At 37.1% G+C, this 19,773-nt stretch overlaps 1 protein-coding gene across 2 annotated transcripts in view; it reads right to left on the bottom strand.

Annotated features, from left to right (window-relative positions):
• Positions 1-19,773, bottom strand: part of parp8 (poly (ADP-ribose) polymerase family, member 8) — a 199,795-nt gene that overhangs the window by 64,066 nt on the left and 115,956 nt on the right. For both annotated transcript variants that reach the window (XM_039758496.1, XM_039758497.1), the window contains 3 exons: positions 8,087-8,147; positions 5,119-5,209; positions 2,935-3,001 (listed from right to left, as the gene is read on the bottom strand). In XM_039758496.1, the coding sequence (XP_039614430.1) occupies positions 2,935-3,001; positions 5,119-5,209; positions 8,087-8,147 (219 nt within the window). The remainder of the gene's footprint in view (positions 1-2,934; positions 3,002-5,118; positions 5,210-8,086; positions 8,148-19,773) is intronic.

Raw genomic sequence — 19,773 nt, 5'->3', positions numbered from 1 at the left:
AGATATTTAAGAATAAAGGTGGAAGTGCAGGACTGCAGTAACTACAGGGGAATAAAATTGATAAGCCACAGCATGAAGTTATGGGAAAGAGTAGTGGAAGCTAAGTTAAGAAGTGAGGTGATGATTAGTGAGTAGCAGTATGGTTTCATGCCAAGAAAGAGCACCACAGATGCGATGTTTGCTCTGAGGATGTTGATGGAGAGGTTTAGAGAAGGCCAGAAGGAGTTGCATTGCGTCTTTGTGGACCTGGAGAAAGCATATGACAGGGTGCCTCAAGAGGAGCTGTGGTATTGTATGAGGAAGTCGGGAATGGCAGAGAAGTATGACAGAGTTGTACAGGATATATACGAAGGAAGTATGACAGTGGTGAGGTCTGCAGTAGGAGCGACAGATGCATTCAGAGGTGGGATTACATCAGGGATCAGCTCCGAGACCTTTCTTATTTGAAATGGTGATGGACAGGTTGACAGACGAGATTAGACAGGAGTCCCCGTGGACTATGATGTTTGCTGATGACATTGTGATCTGTAGCGATAGTAGGGAGCAAGTTGAGGAGACCCTGGAGAGGTGGAGATATGCCCTAGAGAGGAGAGTAATGAAGGTCAGTCACCAAAACAGAATACATGTGTGTAAATGACAGGGAGGTCAGTGGAATGGTGAGGATGCAGGGAGTAAAGTTGGCAAAGGTGGATGAGTTTAAATACTTGGGATCAACAGTACAGAGTAATGAGGATTGTGGAAGAGAGGTGAAGAAGAGTGTGCTGGCAGGGTGGAATAAGTGGAGAAGAGTGTCAGGAGTAATTTGTGACAAATGGGCATCAGCAAGAGTGAAAGGGAAGGTCTACAGGACAGTAGTGAAACCAGCTATGTTATATGGGTTGGAGATGGTGGCACTGACCAGAAAGCAGGAGACACAGCTGGAGGTAGCAGAGTTAAAGGTGCTAAGATTTGCACTGGGTGTGATGAGGATGGATAGGATTAGAAATGAGTACATTAGAGGGTCAGCTCAAGTTGGATGGTTGGGAGACAAAGTCAGAAAGGCGAGATTGCGTTGGTTTGGACATGTGCAGAGGAGAGATGCTGGGCATATTGCATGAAGGTTGCTAAGGATAGAGCTGCCATGGAAGTGGAAAAAAGGAAGGCCTAAGCGAAGGTTTATGGATGTGGTGAAAGAGGACATGCAGGTGATGGGTGTAACAGAACAAGATGCACAGGACAGAAAGATATGGAAGAAGATGATCCGCTGTGGCAACCCCTAACGGGAGCAGCTGAAAGAAGAACAGCAGTGAAAGAACATATTGGTATGGATAAAACTGCTCTATGTAAATAATGCCTCTGAATACTTGAAAAGCTTTATACAACAAATGTTAATTCTAAAATAACATAGGCATGTACTCACGCACAATTTAGATCTGTTAGAACATTAGAACAATCTAGACGAGAACTGGCCATTCAGCCCAACAAAGCTCACCAGTCCTATCCACTTAATTCTTCCAAAAAAACATCAAGTCGAGTTTTGAAAGTTCCTAAAGTCTTACTGTCTACCACACTACTTGGTAGTTTATTCCGAGTGTCTACCGTTCTCTGTGTAAAGAAAAACTTCCTAATGTTTGTGTGAAATTTACCCTTAACAAGTTTCCAACTGTGTCCACATGTTCTTGATGAGCTCATTTTAAAATAACAGTCTCAATCCACTGTACTAATTCCCTTCAAAATTTTAAACACTTCAATCATGTCAACTTCTTCAATCTTCAACAACTTCAATCTTCTTTTGCTTAAACTGTATAGGTTCAGCTCTTTTAATCTTTCCTCATAATTCAACCCCTGAAGCCAAGGAATCGGTCTAGTCGCTCTTCTCTGGACCTTTTGTAGTGCTTCTATCTCCTTTCTGTAGCCTGGAGACCAAAACTGCACACAGTACTCCAGATGAGGCTTCACCAGTGCATTGTAAAGCTTGAGCATAACCTCCTAGAACTTGTACTCCACACATCATGTTATATAACCTAAGATTCTGTATATATATATTAAAAATAGCAGCGGCCCTAGCACTGACCCCTGGAACACCACTCTTAACATCAGCCAATTCTGATAAGGTTCCTCACACCATCACCCTCTGCTTCTTGTGTCTGAGCCAATTCTGCACCCATCTAAATAATCACCCTGAACTCCCACTTCTTTTAGTTTGATGCCCAACCTCTCATGTGGCACCTTAACAAATACTATCTGAAAGTCAAGATAAATAATATCATATGCTCCACTTTGATCATATCCTTTTGTTACCTCCTCATAGAATTCCAGCATATTAGTAAAACACGACCTCCCTCTTCTGAACCCATGCTGACTGTTCAGAAAAACTCCTGTCCTCGCCATGTGTTGCTCAATCTTATCCTTAATCATTCCTTCCATTAATTTTCCTGTGATGCATGTTAAGCTTACTGGCCTATAATTGCTTGGATCTGCCCTGTCACCCTTTTTATATAATGGGATGATATATGCAATTTTCCAGTCCTTCGGAATCTCTCCAGTGCACAGTGACTTCCTAAAAATATATGTCAAGGGTTTATATATGTATTCTCTAGCACCCTTAAGAACTCGAGAGTAAATATTATCTAATCCTGGTGATTTGTTTGATTTCAGCCTATTTAATCTGAGCAGTACTTCTCCCTCTAAAATTTCCAAATCCCTCAGTACCTCCTTAGTAGTCCCTGTTACCTCTGGGAGGTTATCCACTTGCTCACTTGTAAACACCTCAGAAAAATGTAAGTTTAGGGCATCTGCTATTTCATTGTCTGTATCTTTAAATTCCCATTTACTATTTCTGATGCACATGACCTCCTAACTTAACTGTTCTTTTATTACTAAAATACTGAAAGATGACTGTTCTTTTACTACTAAAATACTGAAAGAATTTTTTAACTGTAGAAGCTCTCTTACTTTTTTAACTGATGTCCAAGGCCAAATCTGTCCTTTGTAGAAACCTGGAACACATCAACTGTAGGAACTGCAAAAGAATGGTGATCCATAAATGCTTACTGCAGGACAATAATCCAAAAATCTGGTATTTGTCATATAACACCAATACTAACTAATGAGAGTTAGTTATCAGTACTGTATGCTAGCCAGCAGTGTATTTTCTGAACAGATACAGTCATATGAAAAAGTTTGGGAACCCCTCTCAGCCTGCATAATAATTTACTCTGATTTCAACAAAAAAAAGATAACAGTGGTATGTCTTTAATTTCCTGGGAACATCTGAGTACTGGTGCATTTTCCAAACAAAGATTTTTAGTGAAAAACAGTATTTAGTTATATGCAATTTAATTGAATGTGAAAAACTGGCTGTGCAAAAATTTGGGTCCTCTTGTAATTTTTCTGATTTGAAAGCATTTAACTGGTCAATACTGATTACTTGCAACACCAAATTGGTTGGATTCACTCGTTAAGCCTTGAACTTCATAGACAGGTGTGTTCAATCATGAGAATAGGTATTTAAGGTGGTCAATTGCAAGTTGTGCTTCCCTTTGGCTCTCCTCTGAAGAGTGACAGCATGGGATCCTCAAAGCAACCCTCAAAAGATCTGAAAACAAAGATTGTTCAGTCAACATGGTTTAGGGGAAGGCTACTAAAAGCTATCTCAGAGGTTTAAACTGTCAGTTTCAACTGTAAGGAATGTGATCAGGAAATGGAAGGCCACAGGCACAGTTGCTGTTAAACCCAGGTCTGGCAGGCCAAGAAAAATACAGGAGCGGCATATGCACAGGATTGTGAGAATGGTTACAGACAACCCACAGATCACCTCCAAAGACCTGCAAGAACATCTTGCTGCAGATGGTGTATCTGTACATCGTTCTACAATTCAGCGCAATTTGCACAAAGAACATCTGTATGGCAGGGTGATGAGAAAGAAGCCCTTTCTGCACTCAAGCCACAAACAGAGTCGCTTGTTGTATGCAAATGCTCATTTAGAGAAGCCAGATTCATTTTGGAGCAAAGTGCTTTGGACAGATGAGACAAAAATGGAGTTATTTGGTCATAAAAAAAGCGATTTGCATGGCGGAAGAAGAACACCGCATTCCAAGAAAAACACCTGCTACCTACTGTCAAATTTGGTGGAGGTTCCATCATGCTGTGGGGCTGTGTGGCTAGTTCAGGGACTGGGGCCCTTGTTAAAGTCGAGGGTCTGATGAATTCAACCCAATATCAATAAATTCTTCAGGATAATGTTCAAGCATCAGTCACAAAGTTGAAGTTACACAGGGGTTGGATATTCCAACAAGACAATGACCCAAAACACAGTTCGAAATCTACAAAGGCATTCATGCAGAGGGAGAAGTACAATGTTCTGGAATAGCCGTCACAGACCTTTGACTTGAATATCATCTAAAATCTATGGGATGATTTGAAGCAGGCTGTCCATGCTCGCCAGCCATCAAATTTAACTGGAGAGATTTTGTATGGAAGAATGGTCAAAAATACCTCCATCCAGAATCCAGATACTCATCAAAGGCTATAGGAGGCATCTAGAGGCTGTTGTATTTGCAAAAGGAGGCTCAACTAAGTATTGATGTAATATCTCTGTTGGGGGGCCCAAATTTATGCACCTGTCTAATTTTGTTATAATGCATATTACATATTTTCTGTTAATCCAATAAACTTAATGTCACTACTGAAATGCTACTGTTTCCATAAGGCATGTCATATATTAAAAGGAAGTTGCTACTTTGAAAGCTCAGCCAATGATAAACAAAAATCCAAAGAATTAAAAGGGGTTCTCAAACTTTTTCATGACTGTAGAAGATTATTTAGTACTATGTATGCTAACTTGACTAATCATCTTCACACTACTATAGTACATCAACTCTGAAAATAAAAAATAAATGTAAAATGCAAAATGTTAATAAATATTTACAGTTAAAGTTTTCCATTATATACAGTATGTTGGGTAAAATGTCAGCATACATAAATGAAAAATTCCACAGTATATGACTATATAATTGAGTGCATTATTAAATGTATTTTGACATTTGTATAATTCCATATTCCAAAAGAGGATTATTACAGTATTTTTAAATAAATATAAATGCATAAAACTGAGATTAAGATTAATGGGGTTCTCACCGGGTCCATTTAAATATTGTGTAAGAGAACAATGCAGCCTCACAATTACAGGTTCCTTACGAATAACATCCCATGCAACAGCAATTTCTTCCTGTTTAAAAATAATATTTAATTATAGTTCTCCCTGGAAATTTATGCTGAATGCTGAATAATTTTTACATTCTGAAAAAAATGTGCTTTTTGTTTTTTAAGCTAAACAATAAATAAACATCCATGTCTTTACTATTAAATGATTATTTGATATTACACAAACCTAAACTAAAAAAACCTAAAATATGAAGGAATGTCACAAATTCAATAATGCTGCTACTTTTAAGTGTTTTAATTTAAAACATGTTTATCAATTACTGAGTTACTAAACATTCTTAAACCCGGAATTTCCATACAGGTGTAGTTCTTCAATTAATTAACTAACTAATGTGCTAGTGCACTCCAGATGCATACATAAAAACGCTAGCTGTGCTTACTGCTAGCTAGGATAGAAAATGAAACCTCAGTGACTTGGAATGAGGCATGACTGTGGGAGCATGTTTGTCAGGAGCTTCAGTGATGAGACAGCTCACCTTGCTGATGTTTCACAAGGAACAGTGTATCTAAGGTGATGGCTGCCTGGAACTTGGGTTGGAGATCATCAGCAAAGGGCAACTGTGGACGGAAGTGCATACTCCTGGATTGTTACGTCCATGCATTAGTTGGAGGTGCAAGGCTAAACAGGCAAGCAACTCTTAATTAACCAATATAAAATTTCAGTTTAAGATATGTGCAGGAAATTTCATCAAAAAAGGTCTGTTGAGAACCCAAGACATTGTTTCTTATCTGTCAGGTTAAAGTGCTAAACGACTTCCTAATTGTACTTGTTAAGAACAGTGGTGCAAAAAGCAAAGGCAATGTACCATCAAGGTGAGATGCAATATAGACAGGTGATGCTCCGATCAATTGTCCACCAATCTAAAATCGGCCAATTTTGGTGGGGCAAAGTAGGATTGAAAAAAAAAAAAACTTCAGGATATGCTTTTCCAAGCCTTACAATAATTTAGTTGTGGTGCTACTTAATAATGGGTTTTACAGTAGTTGAGTTCTTTAAGAGTGCTGGTGTTAAGTACAGCAGCTCATATAAATAAAGATAAAGATGATTTTGAATGCTTAACAGCAAAATTTGTCTATTTTACTTGTATACTTGTTAAGCATGTTATCCTTTTATCTTAATGATAAACATTTTATGAACATTTCATAGTTTTGCAGCTTTATTAAAAGTTTATACTATGTTTCTTATTTGCATGTGTCATACAGCATAGGTTTTGATAAGAAACAAGTACTGCATAATTAAAATGGTAATCCATATTTATATTTACACCTCAAGAATTAGGAATGTCTTGTTGGCACAATGGAAAAAAATGGATAAATATAGTAAATGTATACACGGGTGGGCAAAATTAGGTTTACAGTTGTTCATATGGAAAAATACATTATGATTATTACAATACATTTCTTAACTTTATTAACTGAAAACAATGTTCCAATGGCACAGTGCACTTAGGTACAATCTCAAAAGTGCTCAAATTGCCGGCGTTCATTATGTACTCATTCTTGCAATCTACTTGCTACACTCAGGCACACAGAATTTCATTTTGTTAATAAACAATGAACAGGTAATACCTGTGGTCTGTAATTTAACTAAAAAAATACTAAAGTTAACACCTTAATATAGAGCATAAGGTTTCTTCACATCTGGTTTAGCAGGATCTTAGTGAAAAAGTTTTTAAAGAGATAAAGAACAAAAAATAAATCATACTTTGATGATTCAGTAATATGATCAGTACTCTGGTGACTGGTATAAACCCTAAAAAAACCCTGATCGGAGCATCTCTAACTTTCTGCACAAATGGATAAATACATGCATGTCACACCATAAGAAGCCAACAGATCTAAGTGCTTAGTCCAAACATTATTGTTTTGGAGTGCAATTTTTCTGCCATGGACCAAGTACTTATTCAGTTACAAGGAAAATGATGCTAATCACCAATTATTTTTCTCAAGTTAACATCTTCATGCTAAGTATACTGTATTTAATTTCCATTATGTGTCTCCAAACATTTAACAATGCCCCTCTGGACACAGTGTGCTCATTCACAGATGTGGCAATTACGTTAATAGTATGCAACCTAACTTTTCAATCAACAGATCAGAATATTATTATAATGCCCATGACAGGCAGAAAGAGATTGCCTTTCCTTTAGAAAAGCACTGCCACAATTCTTCCAAATGTGGTATATTAAAGAATTTAATTTTATGGCTAAACAGTAAAGTTAAAGACTTCTTATTGGTGTTTCCACTTTTTTGGGTCATATCACTATACATGCAGAAAAGTAAATAAAACCATGAATTAACTAATGTTACAAGACATAGACATTTATAAAATGTGTATACTTTTTTGAAATATTTTATAGTACATGCAAGAAACAGTCATATGTAAACCTAAGTTTGTATACTGTGTGAGAAATATGATCAATGTGACATTATGTATAATGGGGGAAAAAAGCAAAAAAAAAAAAAAAACAGAAAAGAATATGTAGCAAACACAAGCAACAAAAAGAATGACAATATTCAATCATATCAGTCATTATTGGTCAACAAATATCTGAAAATACATGAGACATAGCCTCCTTAATCCCTTAAATCAGTTTTTGAAAATAAAATGTACAGCTGTTTTCAAATGAGTAATACAAACATTGAAAAAAGCATATTACTTCTGAAAGAGATTAGTTTGAGGGTGTTGTTAATTAAACACGTTTATATAAAAGTGAAAATATTTGTGTTGTAAGACTTATTTACTTTGGACTATACCTTGTACTGTATTTGATAAACAAACAAAAACACTATTACTATGTGATTTAAAAGATAAATAATTGTATACTATGTTTTCATTTAAAGACAGTGATGAAAATTAAAATAAAAAATAAATACTTACATCGAGAAAGCTAACATCGATGTGTAAATCGATATCTACATCATCAATTGCACCATATTCCCTGGAATGGGAAAGATACATTTTACTGAACACATAAGGCATATGCTTAAAGAAATAATATTCAGAATACCATATTACTCTATGTTTGTGTTGTTTTATTATTTTTTGTTTTCAAGCACTCTACATACATATAACAGCATTTAGGTAGACAATATAATCTGTTAAGTAGATTTAACACCAATTATTTTAAAGCAAGTAACTTCAGGTGCAAGGCAGTAACCAATCCTAGATGGGATTAGCATATATGAGGTTGAAACATGAGAGGAAACTGGAGTAACAATAAAGCTTCAGGAGACAAGACAGAAAATATAATAATATGGAAACAAAGAGTGAATGTTAAGCAAGAAGTTACAGTATGTTGAACCGAATAATCTTTCATTAGATAATTTCTTTTGTTTTAAAGTATTTTAGTTTTAATATAGCATATGGGTGCACTTTAAATATCTATTATTTTCCATTGTTGAGCAGGGTAGCCAGTAATCATACTATTTCTTATTCATTTTGTTACATGACAAAGATTTTATGGGTTTAACACAGCTGCAATTCTAGGGGTGTAAACTGTAAAAAAAAATGCGTGGAGATTTAGTGCTTTTATTTTTGGATGAGGCACAAGACTGCTGTTCAGTTCCTACTTCTGCCTCACTGCATGACGTTAAACAAGTCGACCTGTTTTTACTTCAAAAAAACAGTGTAAATAGCTATGCTGTATCCTTATCTTCTAATACAGTTTGGACAGAAGTATCTGTTGAAAATGCAATAATAATAATAATAATAATAATATGTACTTCCAAATTTGATAGATCATTGCCATTTTAATTACTTACATAAATGTTACTAATTGAACTGGTGGAACACTTTTCATATCTATATACCATAAGGCAGATTTTTTGTTTTGGCTAGGGGATTTTGGAATGGACATACAGCTAATGCAAAAAAAGAAAAATAATGGAATCATCCATAAATACAAAAAAATGATAGCAGTGTTAATATGAAGAAAAACTGTCTACTGAAGGGCTTATTTGGTAGGTACTGTACATACAGTACCATAAATAACTTTGAGGAATGTTTTTGTTCATGGTTGTGTATAAGGAAAGATTCAACCCTAGGTCACTTTTTCATTTTAGGGAGCAGAAAATCAATATTATAATCATTATGGCTCTCCTTTATTTATGATTTTGAGGAAATGAAAGATCATATAATTTAAAGACCTTGGAAAAGCACCAAGTAAAATTGTCAGCTACTGACAATTAAAATGGTGAATGTACCAAAATGACTTCATTATATAATCTAATTGCAGTTCTGCTCCCATCTTCAAAAGCAGCATAATAAAATTTCCCTGTCTATTTGCAATTACCCACAGTATATCCCAATAGAATCTTATTAAGCATTTCTCTTGTTTATAATACTTGAGTTGTTAATCAAGATCCTCTATGATTATACAAACGAAGAAAAACAAAACAAGGTTTTCAGAAAAACAGAAGTCCTTTACTTTTCTTCAATCACCAAAATTGCTAAACCTATTGATTAAATCAGGAAATGCAGCCCCAAATGCCCATTATCTTGTGAACACTATTTGGCCAGATGATATGGAAATGTATGCGTGCATGAGTAGATAAGCCGCTCTCTGTCAATTTGATTTCTAAATTTGGCAGGAAAGCTAAACCACAGATTAAATTCACTTTTGTTGCAGGTGAGTACAAAATAATCTTTCTAGGGGAGAAAACAGTCATCTGCAGTTATGCTGTAGTTTCAGTATTAAGGTACTGTATTATTTCAGTATAAAGGTGATAAAACTGTAAAGATTCGGTTGAACTGAATCCAAGTTCAGATTATTCCTGTGCATCATGCAGTTTCACAGGTAAACATTTATTTAAGATTCTTTATTTTATTATAAAGGATTTAAACGGCTGCCATGGGCTTGCGCCCTACCCAGGGTTTGTTTCCTGCCTTGCTCCCTGTGTTGGCTGGGATTGGATCCAGCAGACCCCCATGACCCTGTAGTTAGGATATAGCGGGTTGGATAATGGATGGATGGATTTAAATGGATAAGCACCCATTCCAGGATTTCTTTTTCTTCTTTGCTTCCTGATGTTAATACAGCCTCCATCACCTTTAAAAGGTAAATAAATGTACCAAATTGGACAGCAGCAGGGGTTGTGTGGAGTAGGTTATATTCAAGGTTATATTCAGTTCCAGTGAATGCCTATGTACATTCTGCAGATTCTTTCCATCTCTGAATGAGAGTTTGATTGTGTCTAACATTCTGTTCAGTTTACTGTATAACACAACTTGTATTAGTGCAATTTTTGACATAACAATTCGTACCAGAATTTTCCTGTATGGGTACAGATTTCTTTTATGTAGACATTAAATTAAGTGACTAATAATATCAGTTCCACTTTTGCTAATAACTAGACAGACATAAAAATTCACACACCTTTCACATCACCAAAAAAAAAACTGTCTCAGCTGGCATCATTATCATCTGACACAAAATATAGAAAAATAGATTTAGATGCTATTATAAAAAAGAGAGAGAGAGAGAGAGACCCTCGCAACTATACACTGCTCATGAAAGCCTGTTCTCCATGAACTTCCTACACTGAAACAGCAACCCCGAAAGGGTTAGAATTGAACAGCCTTGATGTAAAAATCGATAAGCCCATTGCTTTTTATTATTTATTTTTGCCCATTGTGTAAGAATATATATCATTGTGGTCTGTGATTTCATTACTATGTAGATTACAGAGTTATATACATACACATTAAGCCTACCTTTGATTTCTCACAAAAATGAGTGCATTGGTCACATTAATTCTTAGTGTGCCACAGCTATTTAAAACTTAATGGAGACAAAACAGAACATACTTTCATAAGACTCTTCTTAAAATCTGTTAGCAACTTTAACATTGATAAAATAGTTGCGCATTCTCTTCTTCTTTGGAAGTCTGGAATTTGGGTGTTGCTTTTGATTTCAAGTTGTTATTTGAACCTTAAATTAAGAATGTTTCCAGATGCTTAAAGCAGTGTTACATCTCTTTATTAGATCTTCTTTTACTGATCAGGCAGCTCAAGCACTTATTTATGTTTTTGGCACCTCATTGGCGCACCAACCATTGTGGGGAAAAAAAAAACACCTCACACTGTTCCTTCCATTCCATTCAAACTAGTGTGGTGCTGAGGTGTTCACCTGTTGCATGGCTGTACTCCGGTCCTAATCTGGGAAATTATGCAGCCACATATTTAAAACATGCTTAACACTGAGAACATATAACTGCTTTGCTTTTTCTTTTACACTGGCTGCCTGTTATCATATATCTTCTAAACCTCTTTTTGAAATATTTGAAGCTCTTAATGGCAATGGTCCAATCTATATTTCGAGCATGTACAAACTCTGCTGCAATTTGAGGTCATCCAATGTAGAATTACTTGCTGTCCCGCATATACTAAATGTAAGGCACTGGGTGACTGAGTTTTTAGCACTGCCACTCTCTGGTTACAGAGCTCCCTACCTCTTTAAATTCCACACAGTCTCCTACATCTGCTGGTTTTAAAACTAATTTAAAAAGACATACCTTTTTAAACAAATTGTTATGTGCTCATTTTTTAATGTAATTTTGACTTTTACTTTCTGTTTTTAATTTTGATGGTCTTATGTATAGGTTTATTTTTCTATTTTTATTTTAATCTTTGTTAGCACAGTAGGATTGCGAAAAGCTGGTGTGAATATCGAATTCAAAATTTTAGTACAGATGGAACACTAATGTACAGGCCCTTGAGTGTTTGTGAAAGGTAACTAAAAATATAACGTATTTTTAACAAGTAAACTACACACACTGCACAGCTCAGACTGCACACTGTACATTTGACAGCACCACAAACTACCACGTGTTCTGGTGTTTCATGGTCAGTGCAAGGCCAACAAACAAGTAAAAAAGCACCTTCTGCAAACATACCTGTTCTTTTTGTGCCAGGACTCTGTGCTTCTTTGAAACACAAAGTGGAAGAAGAACACACAGGTTTTTGCAAATATAATGTAGTCCTCCTTAGCAGCGGCCAAAAATCAAGATGTCATAAATTCTTGACAACAATGCATTCCTGATATTGATTGCCTCTCGCTTTTTTACTTTACTTTTAGTACCTCATTGCTGGCTTGTGTTGTATGGTAGGGATTAAGATTAAATTACTTAGGGAAGCTTATTATTTATTTTGTAGACCATCTGTGCCCCATTGGCCCTTAAGACTGAAACACCATCTCACCTGATGCAGGTGGCATGTGGCAACCCATAAACCTGACATTAAATGTAAATGAAATTACCCTGTATGGTAAACTACAGTATCACTAAATATTTTAGAAAATACTAAAATTACAGTGAATGAGTAAGTAAATGTAATGCATCTATAATGCACAACATACATACACAAAAGGGAAGCATATAACTAAAACAAGCAAAATAAATATTCACTGCTTTTGAATATCAGAAGGCAACACAGAAGACATACTATACTAAAATAGTTTTTCTTAACTTTTAACATCTGAAGCAGACATTAAGACCACTACAGGAATTATAAATCAGGAGAAGACATCATCAGTTTTAAAAATGCAGTCTTAATGGAAGATTTTGAAACATAATGAAACAAGCCTCACCAAATATTCAAACTCTTCTACTGGTGATTTCCTCTTAAAAGCAGTGTTGTGCTCTTGAACTTTAGGTTCCACATTCCAGTTCTTATGACCGCATATTCAGCTTCTTTCTAGCTACATTTTGATCGCAAACATTTTTAATTTAACATTACTATTACTTTAACTTGTCTGTAGATGTGTACTTTCATTTTTTGAGTACTTCTGTTATCTTCTTTTAAATTGGTGTTCAATAGTATGTGGCTCTGCCCAGTCCTTATTGAAGTCACCTCACCGGAGTCAAACTACCACGTGCCCTTTTCTTTTTTTTTTCTGTACCACACGTGAGGTATACTGCATGTGCTTTCCAAAAATATAAGTGTAACACATGGATCAGATAAAATACATACAGTACTGCTGTTTATTTACAAAGTCTAAGTAGCAGATCAGATAAAATACATACAGTACTGCTGTTTATTTACAAAGTCTAAGTAGCAGATCAGATAAAATACATACAGTACTGCTGTTTATTTACAAATTCTAAGTAGCAATCAACACAAAACCCAGGCAACTTTAGGACTTTTATAAATACCAGCCAGATTGCCATTTAAGGTATCAAAAACAGGACAATAATGTAAAAAGAGGATGCCTCATCGCTCTGTGTCGATTCTTCTATCAATTAATTATTTTTTGAAAAAAGTATTTGTAGATCAACTCTGGTGGCATTGTGAAAAAGAAAAAAGTCATACACAGATTACTTTGACCTGTGTGATGGTGTTTTTCCCTCCTATATAGGTTTTGCTGTTTTAAGACTCCACTTCAAGTGTCTTCTAAAGAGGAAAACAGACAGAAGCAAAACAAAGTTTAGATGGACATGGAAAAAAGCGGATGGATACAGGATGGAAATTTGTCGAGATCAGCTAACAGTGGACTAAAACTATAATAGAAGCAGTCTGGAGTGGGACTGAAAAATCAGTACCATGCAGACATCTAGTCTGAAGTGGCTTCTTTCTGCATGCTACTCAGTCCCTGTAATGTACAGCGATATCTGTAACTATATTCAAATATATTTAATACGTTTAAGACTTGTAAGACTTTACATAGGGTTCAGATGAACTGGCCATTGGGACTACTAGGACAATTCCCAGTGGACCATTCCTTTAGCAAGAAGGAAAGAGGAAGAAAAAAAAAAAAACAAAAAAACAGGCATACAATGAAAGTTGCCCACATTGCACTCTTTGGGCACTTCTCCAATCACCTATCTCTCCAATAGCCCCTGGGCCACTCCCCCTACAACACTGTTCCAACTGCAAGACACAAATGAGAGGACAGATGGAGATGGAGAAAAATGGAACAAGGAAGCTGAAAAAAGCAGAAAAACATAAGTAATCTAGCAATCGAAGCATCGTGATTATAGTAATGACTAGCAAAATACCCACGCTTCGCAGTGGCGAAGTACTGCCTTAACATTTTTATTAAGAAGAAAATTAAACCTTTTTAAACCGAGGGAAAATATACCAATTATTATTTGTTAAGGATCTCTTTGTATACCACATTGTTAGTTCGGCCCTCCGGTTGTAATATGACCCAGCTGTGTGCTGAGCTTACTCTTGAGCATGCAACATACAGTTGGCCATGTGAAAAGTAATCTTGTCTCAAATCTCACAGCCTGGATTGCTGCTGTCATAATCGGTTTGAGTTTCATGGTTTGTTTCAATTACGACAATATTTGCAGGACTTGTGTTGAAGTGACATTTGGCATCTGTCAAGTGCTGTAAGCATACAACCGGTTTCATCGATAACTTCACATCCAGCTTTTGAGAGTTTAAATATTCAGAAACATCAAAGTGTCCACTACTGAAATCGTCACCTGTGAATCTAAGATGTTTAAGAGGCATTGGAGGTTGTCCAAAGTTGTAAAATATTTGGCCATTTCGGTACACTTGAAAGCGACAACCAAACAATTCAGCGGCAGCCATCAACTCACATGCAGAACCATAGGTGAAGGGCTTAAGCATTTCACTATTATAGTGCTCCTGTGTAGTAAAATTATCTCCTGTACCATCTTTAGTCCGCACCTTGAACCTGTCCCAGTCATTCAATACATAAGACACAGTGTTCCTCCGGATATCAAGAGTGAGCCTGATATGGCCGTGCAATATGTAACAAAGAAAATGGAAAAGGCAGGTGCCATTTCCGGGCATGGAAACCACTCGGTAAGTGCCAGTTCTTTGATCGATGGTGATCACCTTGATAGACATGTTAATGGGAGTACGGTTGGAACAATAAAGGAAATGGGTACCTGAACAATGAAAAGTAAGTCTAAAATACCTACACAATAACTATAATCGTAATAAACGAACAATAAAACAGCGGAGAAGCCGTGGATTAAATAAAAAGGCTGTAGTTATCAGCAGGGAGATGTGAATCCCGTGGCGAAGCAAGGAAGGGAATGTAGAGACCAGAGTGACGGACGGCCTTATAAAGGCAGGCAGCCAACAATGTGGGAGGTGTTGGGATGGGGGACCCAACGCCACCTCACACGGTGACCAAGCTGCAGGCTATGGATGTATATGTACATAAGTAGGATTCAGTTAGCGTTGGGAACCCGCGTACCAAATTCCTTGAAGATGGGCCCATAAGTAACAAAAACCGTTGGAACATTCAATATGGCAGCCGACAGTGGCATCGAAATAAGTACGTACATTGGTTTCGGTTAGCGCAGGGAAGCCGCCTACCAAATTTCGTGAAGATGGGGCCATAAATAAGAAAGTTCAACATGGCGGACGTTGTCGAACGTTATGACATTACGAGTAGAATTTCGAAATGAAACCTGCTTAACGTTTGTAAGTAAGCTGTAAGGAATGAGCCTGCCAAATTTCAGCCTTCTACCTACATTGGAAGTTGGAGAATTAGTGATGTTGGAAAGTTCAATATGGCAGCCGAAAGTGGCGTCATACCACCGAAATAAGTACGTACAGTCGGACCTCGCTAGATGAACTCAAAGGGGCCAGAAAAAAAATTCGACTTACGGAGTTTACGAGTAAGGGAAAACGGCGTAATATGCGTGGGTTAATCAAGGACATTATTTTTCCGGCTTTATTATTATACAGTATAGCTGTTTATTATATTGTCGTTTTATACGTATACATGTAGGCTACATACTGGTACATCAGCGCTTCCTGATTGGGGGTGCTAGCAGAATCCAATGAGGAAGAAAAATGAAAAACATTTGTACAAAATCTTAATTTATCTATCCATTCCTAAATAATCAATTGGGCAGGCTATTTCGTATCAGTGCAATACGCTGCTTGTTAAAACGGATGACTTCCGCTCTTACGCGCACTTAGTTCTGCGTGGGTATTATGAACTATCATATGAACTCATATTTTTTCATACTTCTTCTCAAACCAAGGGTGTGCGAAATCGGCCTCGTCCGTCACAGGGGGTGCGAGTGTAAAATGAATCGGTAAGCGCTGCAGTACATGCATCTACAGTATGTACTATCGAATAGTGCAATGAAACAGGTTACCTTTAGAGAAAAAAGTCTGCTAACTTCGCTTGGCGTCGATGTGCCGATGCATCTCGCTCATCAATCTCCTCAATCTCGTCACTGGACTGAAACACATACAATGCTTGCAAAAGCTTCCCGTCAATAGGAACGTTCCTATCCCTTGCTTGCACAAACCACTTCAAAATGTATTGTTCAATGACGGGATACTCACATTCCCTCATCCTCTTCTGATGGCCACATGACTTCTCACTGTACAGTTTCAAAATCTTTTCTTTTTCTTTCAGAAAAGTGGAGAGCGTACTTGTGGGAATGCCGAATTGCTCTGCAATGTCCACTGTCTTCTTGTCGCCCTTTTCGACGGCTCTGATGACGGTAACTGTTTTCCGCGATTGAAAACGTTTTAAGCTTACGCTTACCAGTTGTCATTTTCGGGGCACGTACCGTACGGGAGACTATGGAGAAGCACACAGACACGAACACTATTCAAGGCTCCTTCCGACAAGAGACTGACAAAGGTCAAGGGAAAATGGGTTAAAAAAAGTCTTTCTTGAGACAATTTGGAAATTCCAGATGCCACCCAGTTGGTTATGACTCATGGAGCACCAAAGGGACGCAGATTATTCCAGCCACTCACTTTAGTTTTCGGACATTTTTGGTCTCAAAATAGACGTCCTACCCTCAGAGAGTCACTTAATCCCTTGTGGAATGCATTAAGATAAGACTTTGCGTCCCTTTTCTTGGTTTTTTGGACCACATGTTCTGAAAGGTAGCCTCAGAATAATAACCCAAAGGCTATATAAAATTCGAATAACGGAGGTTGGGAGCCGAAAAGTTTTCGAGTTGAGGAGATCTAAATACATTGGTCTTATGGGAATTTGGCCGGGGAATAACGAGCAATTCGAAATAGGGAGGTTTTTGACTTAGGGAAGGTCGACTTAGCGAGGTCCAACTGTACTTTGGTTTCAGTTAGCGCAGGGAAGCCGCCTACCAAATTTCATGAAGATGGGGTCATAAATAAGAAAGTTTAACATGGCGGATGTTGTCGACCGTTATGACTGTTACGTGTAGAATTTCAAAATGAAACCTGTTTAACTGTTGTAAGCAAGCTGTAAGGAATGAGCCTGCCAAATTTCAGCCTTCTACCTACACGGGAAGTTGGAGAATTAGTGACGTTGGAAAGTTCAATATGGCGGCCGACAGTGGCGTCATACCACCGAAGTACATACGTATATTGGTTTCGGTTAGCGCAGGGAAGCTGCCTACCAAATTTCGTGAAGATGGGGTCAGCCTTCTACCTACACTGGAAGTTGGAGAATTAGTGACGTTGTAAAGTTCAATATGGCGGCTGAGAGTGGCGTCACACCACTGAAATAAGTACGTACATCGGTTTTGGTTAACGCAGGGAAGCCTCGGACAAAATTTCATGAAGATGGGGCAATAAATAAGAAAGTTTAACATGGCGGACGTTGTCGACCGTTATGACCGTTACATGTACAATTTCGAAATGAAACCTGCTTAACTTTTGTAAGTAAGCTGTAAGGAATAAGCCTGTCAAATTTCAGCCTCCTACCTACACGGGAAGTTGGAGAATTAGTGATGAGTGAGTCAGTGAGCGAGTGAGTGAGCGAGTGAGTCAGTGAGGGCTTTGCCTTTTATTAGTATAGATCATCTCAGCAGCTTGTTTATTATTACCACTTACATTAGTGTACAAGCAAAGACATTTAATTCTTCAGAAAACAAATTAAAATAAATTTTAAACGATTTACTCAGCAGCAACTACAGTGGAGAAGGGTAAGTGGAAAGTTTAGGAACACAGTGTAAATGTCCAGTGTTAAACAAGACAATGCCATAACTACAAAAAACACCTTCTCTTTTATTGTAGTTCCTCTACTTTAGTGTGGCAAATGTTCTCAACTGTTTTATGCTTTAATTTACCATTTTTGTTGCAGAGTTGATACCGAGAAAACTAATCCAGTTTGGTGTACCCTAATGTATCTGCCAGTGGATTATGAGTTTCTTGACAGGTAGGCAGTGCTATGTGAGACTGTGTTTTTTCACCCCTAACAGTTTTCACTTTATACAAATGACAGAAGATCCATGGGCAAATCTGTAAAAATCCTAAAGTTTGCAGATCACATGACTGTAGTGGGTTCTCATTTCTAATAATGATGTGTCTTCCTATTAAAGAGAGGTGGACCATCTTGTAGAATGGTGTTCTTGTAACAACTTGGAGCTCAATGCTATTAAGATGGTGGTAATGAGGATTGATTTCCACCACCAAGTCACTAACTGTCGACCTTTACAAATTAATGGCCAGACTTGGTCTGTGGTTCAGTCATTTCAATTCCTGGGGACTACTTTCACTAACAAATTAAAATGGGACAAGGACATCACCATCATATTACCATTAAATTTTTATTTAATTTATTTATTGTGAACTCCTCTATAACCGTTTGGTTTCCTTCTGCCTGCTCTCTTTCTAAGACTCAGTTGAGGCAGGTGATTTTTTTCAACAGAGAAAAACACTGGCTGTTGCCTCCCAACATTAAAAGATCTGTTTATCTTTACAGCGAAAATGAGAGGAAAAAAGATTGCAGCCGACTCCACCGACCACAACAGCCATCTGTTCATTAAATTGCCATCACAGAGGAGATACAGGTTTATTGCAAACCAAACTAAACACCATCTCTGAAGCTTCTTTCCTCAAATTATTAAAATCCTAAATACACTTATATAGGGTTACTCCAAACTGTTTTTGCATCATATACAGTACCTGGTAACTGTGCTGTTTGTCTATTTGAAAATACTTCATACTTGCTCAATTTGTACCATTCTATATCTATATTGTTTTGTATAGTTTCTCTATTTCTTTGACTTAACCATTGACGTTTGTCAATGTTTAATTCAAGAAATTGTATTTGTATAGTGATCTGCACATTGTCAGGTTAATGATGGTTTGAAATTGTGTTGTCTCGAGTTATGGCTTGCATCTAATGTTCTGTATCTAACCAAAGTCAATTCTGGTATGTTTCACATGTTAGCAATAAAGTGATTCAGAAAAACTGCAGGTTACATAAGTGCTTTTTAGAAGAATTAAAACCTCCAATGAATGGATTTGTGTAGACAGGGAGAGAGAGAGTGTCTGTGAATGTGTGTGTCCAGTGACATGTTGACATCCTGTTCAGTGTGGGTTCCTGATGTGCACCCAATTATTACTGGGACTGCAATTCCTGATGGTCCTGAAATCTTTATTTGGATTAGTTATTACCTAAATTATTTTAAAATGCTCAAGTAACCAGCCTTTAGCAAAACCTTTTGAATACATCAAGACAGCTGGAAGCATTTCATTAACATGAAACACGATTTTTGAAGAATTACAGAATCCGGGAAGTAAGAGGTTCAAGCAAAAGAAACTCAGTTACTGTAAAGATGCAAAACTGTTTCATTTATCAATTTAGGGTTCAAATTTCAAAATATATTTTATGAACGCTT

This window comes from Polypterus senegalus, chromosome 7 (assembly GCF_016835505.1).
Source record: "Polypterus senegalus isolate Bchr_013 chromosome 7, ASM1683550v1, whole genome shotgun sequence".
Lineage (NCBI taxonomy): Eukaryota > Metazoa > Chordata > Cladistia > Polypteriformes > Polypteridae > Polypterus > Polypterus senegalus.
The sequence above is the reverse complement of the archived record's forward strand: the minus strand, read 5'-3'. Positions and strand labels throughout refer to the sequence as shown.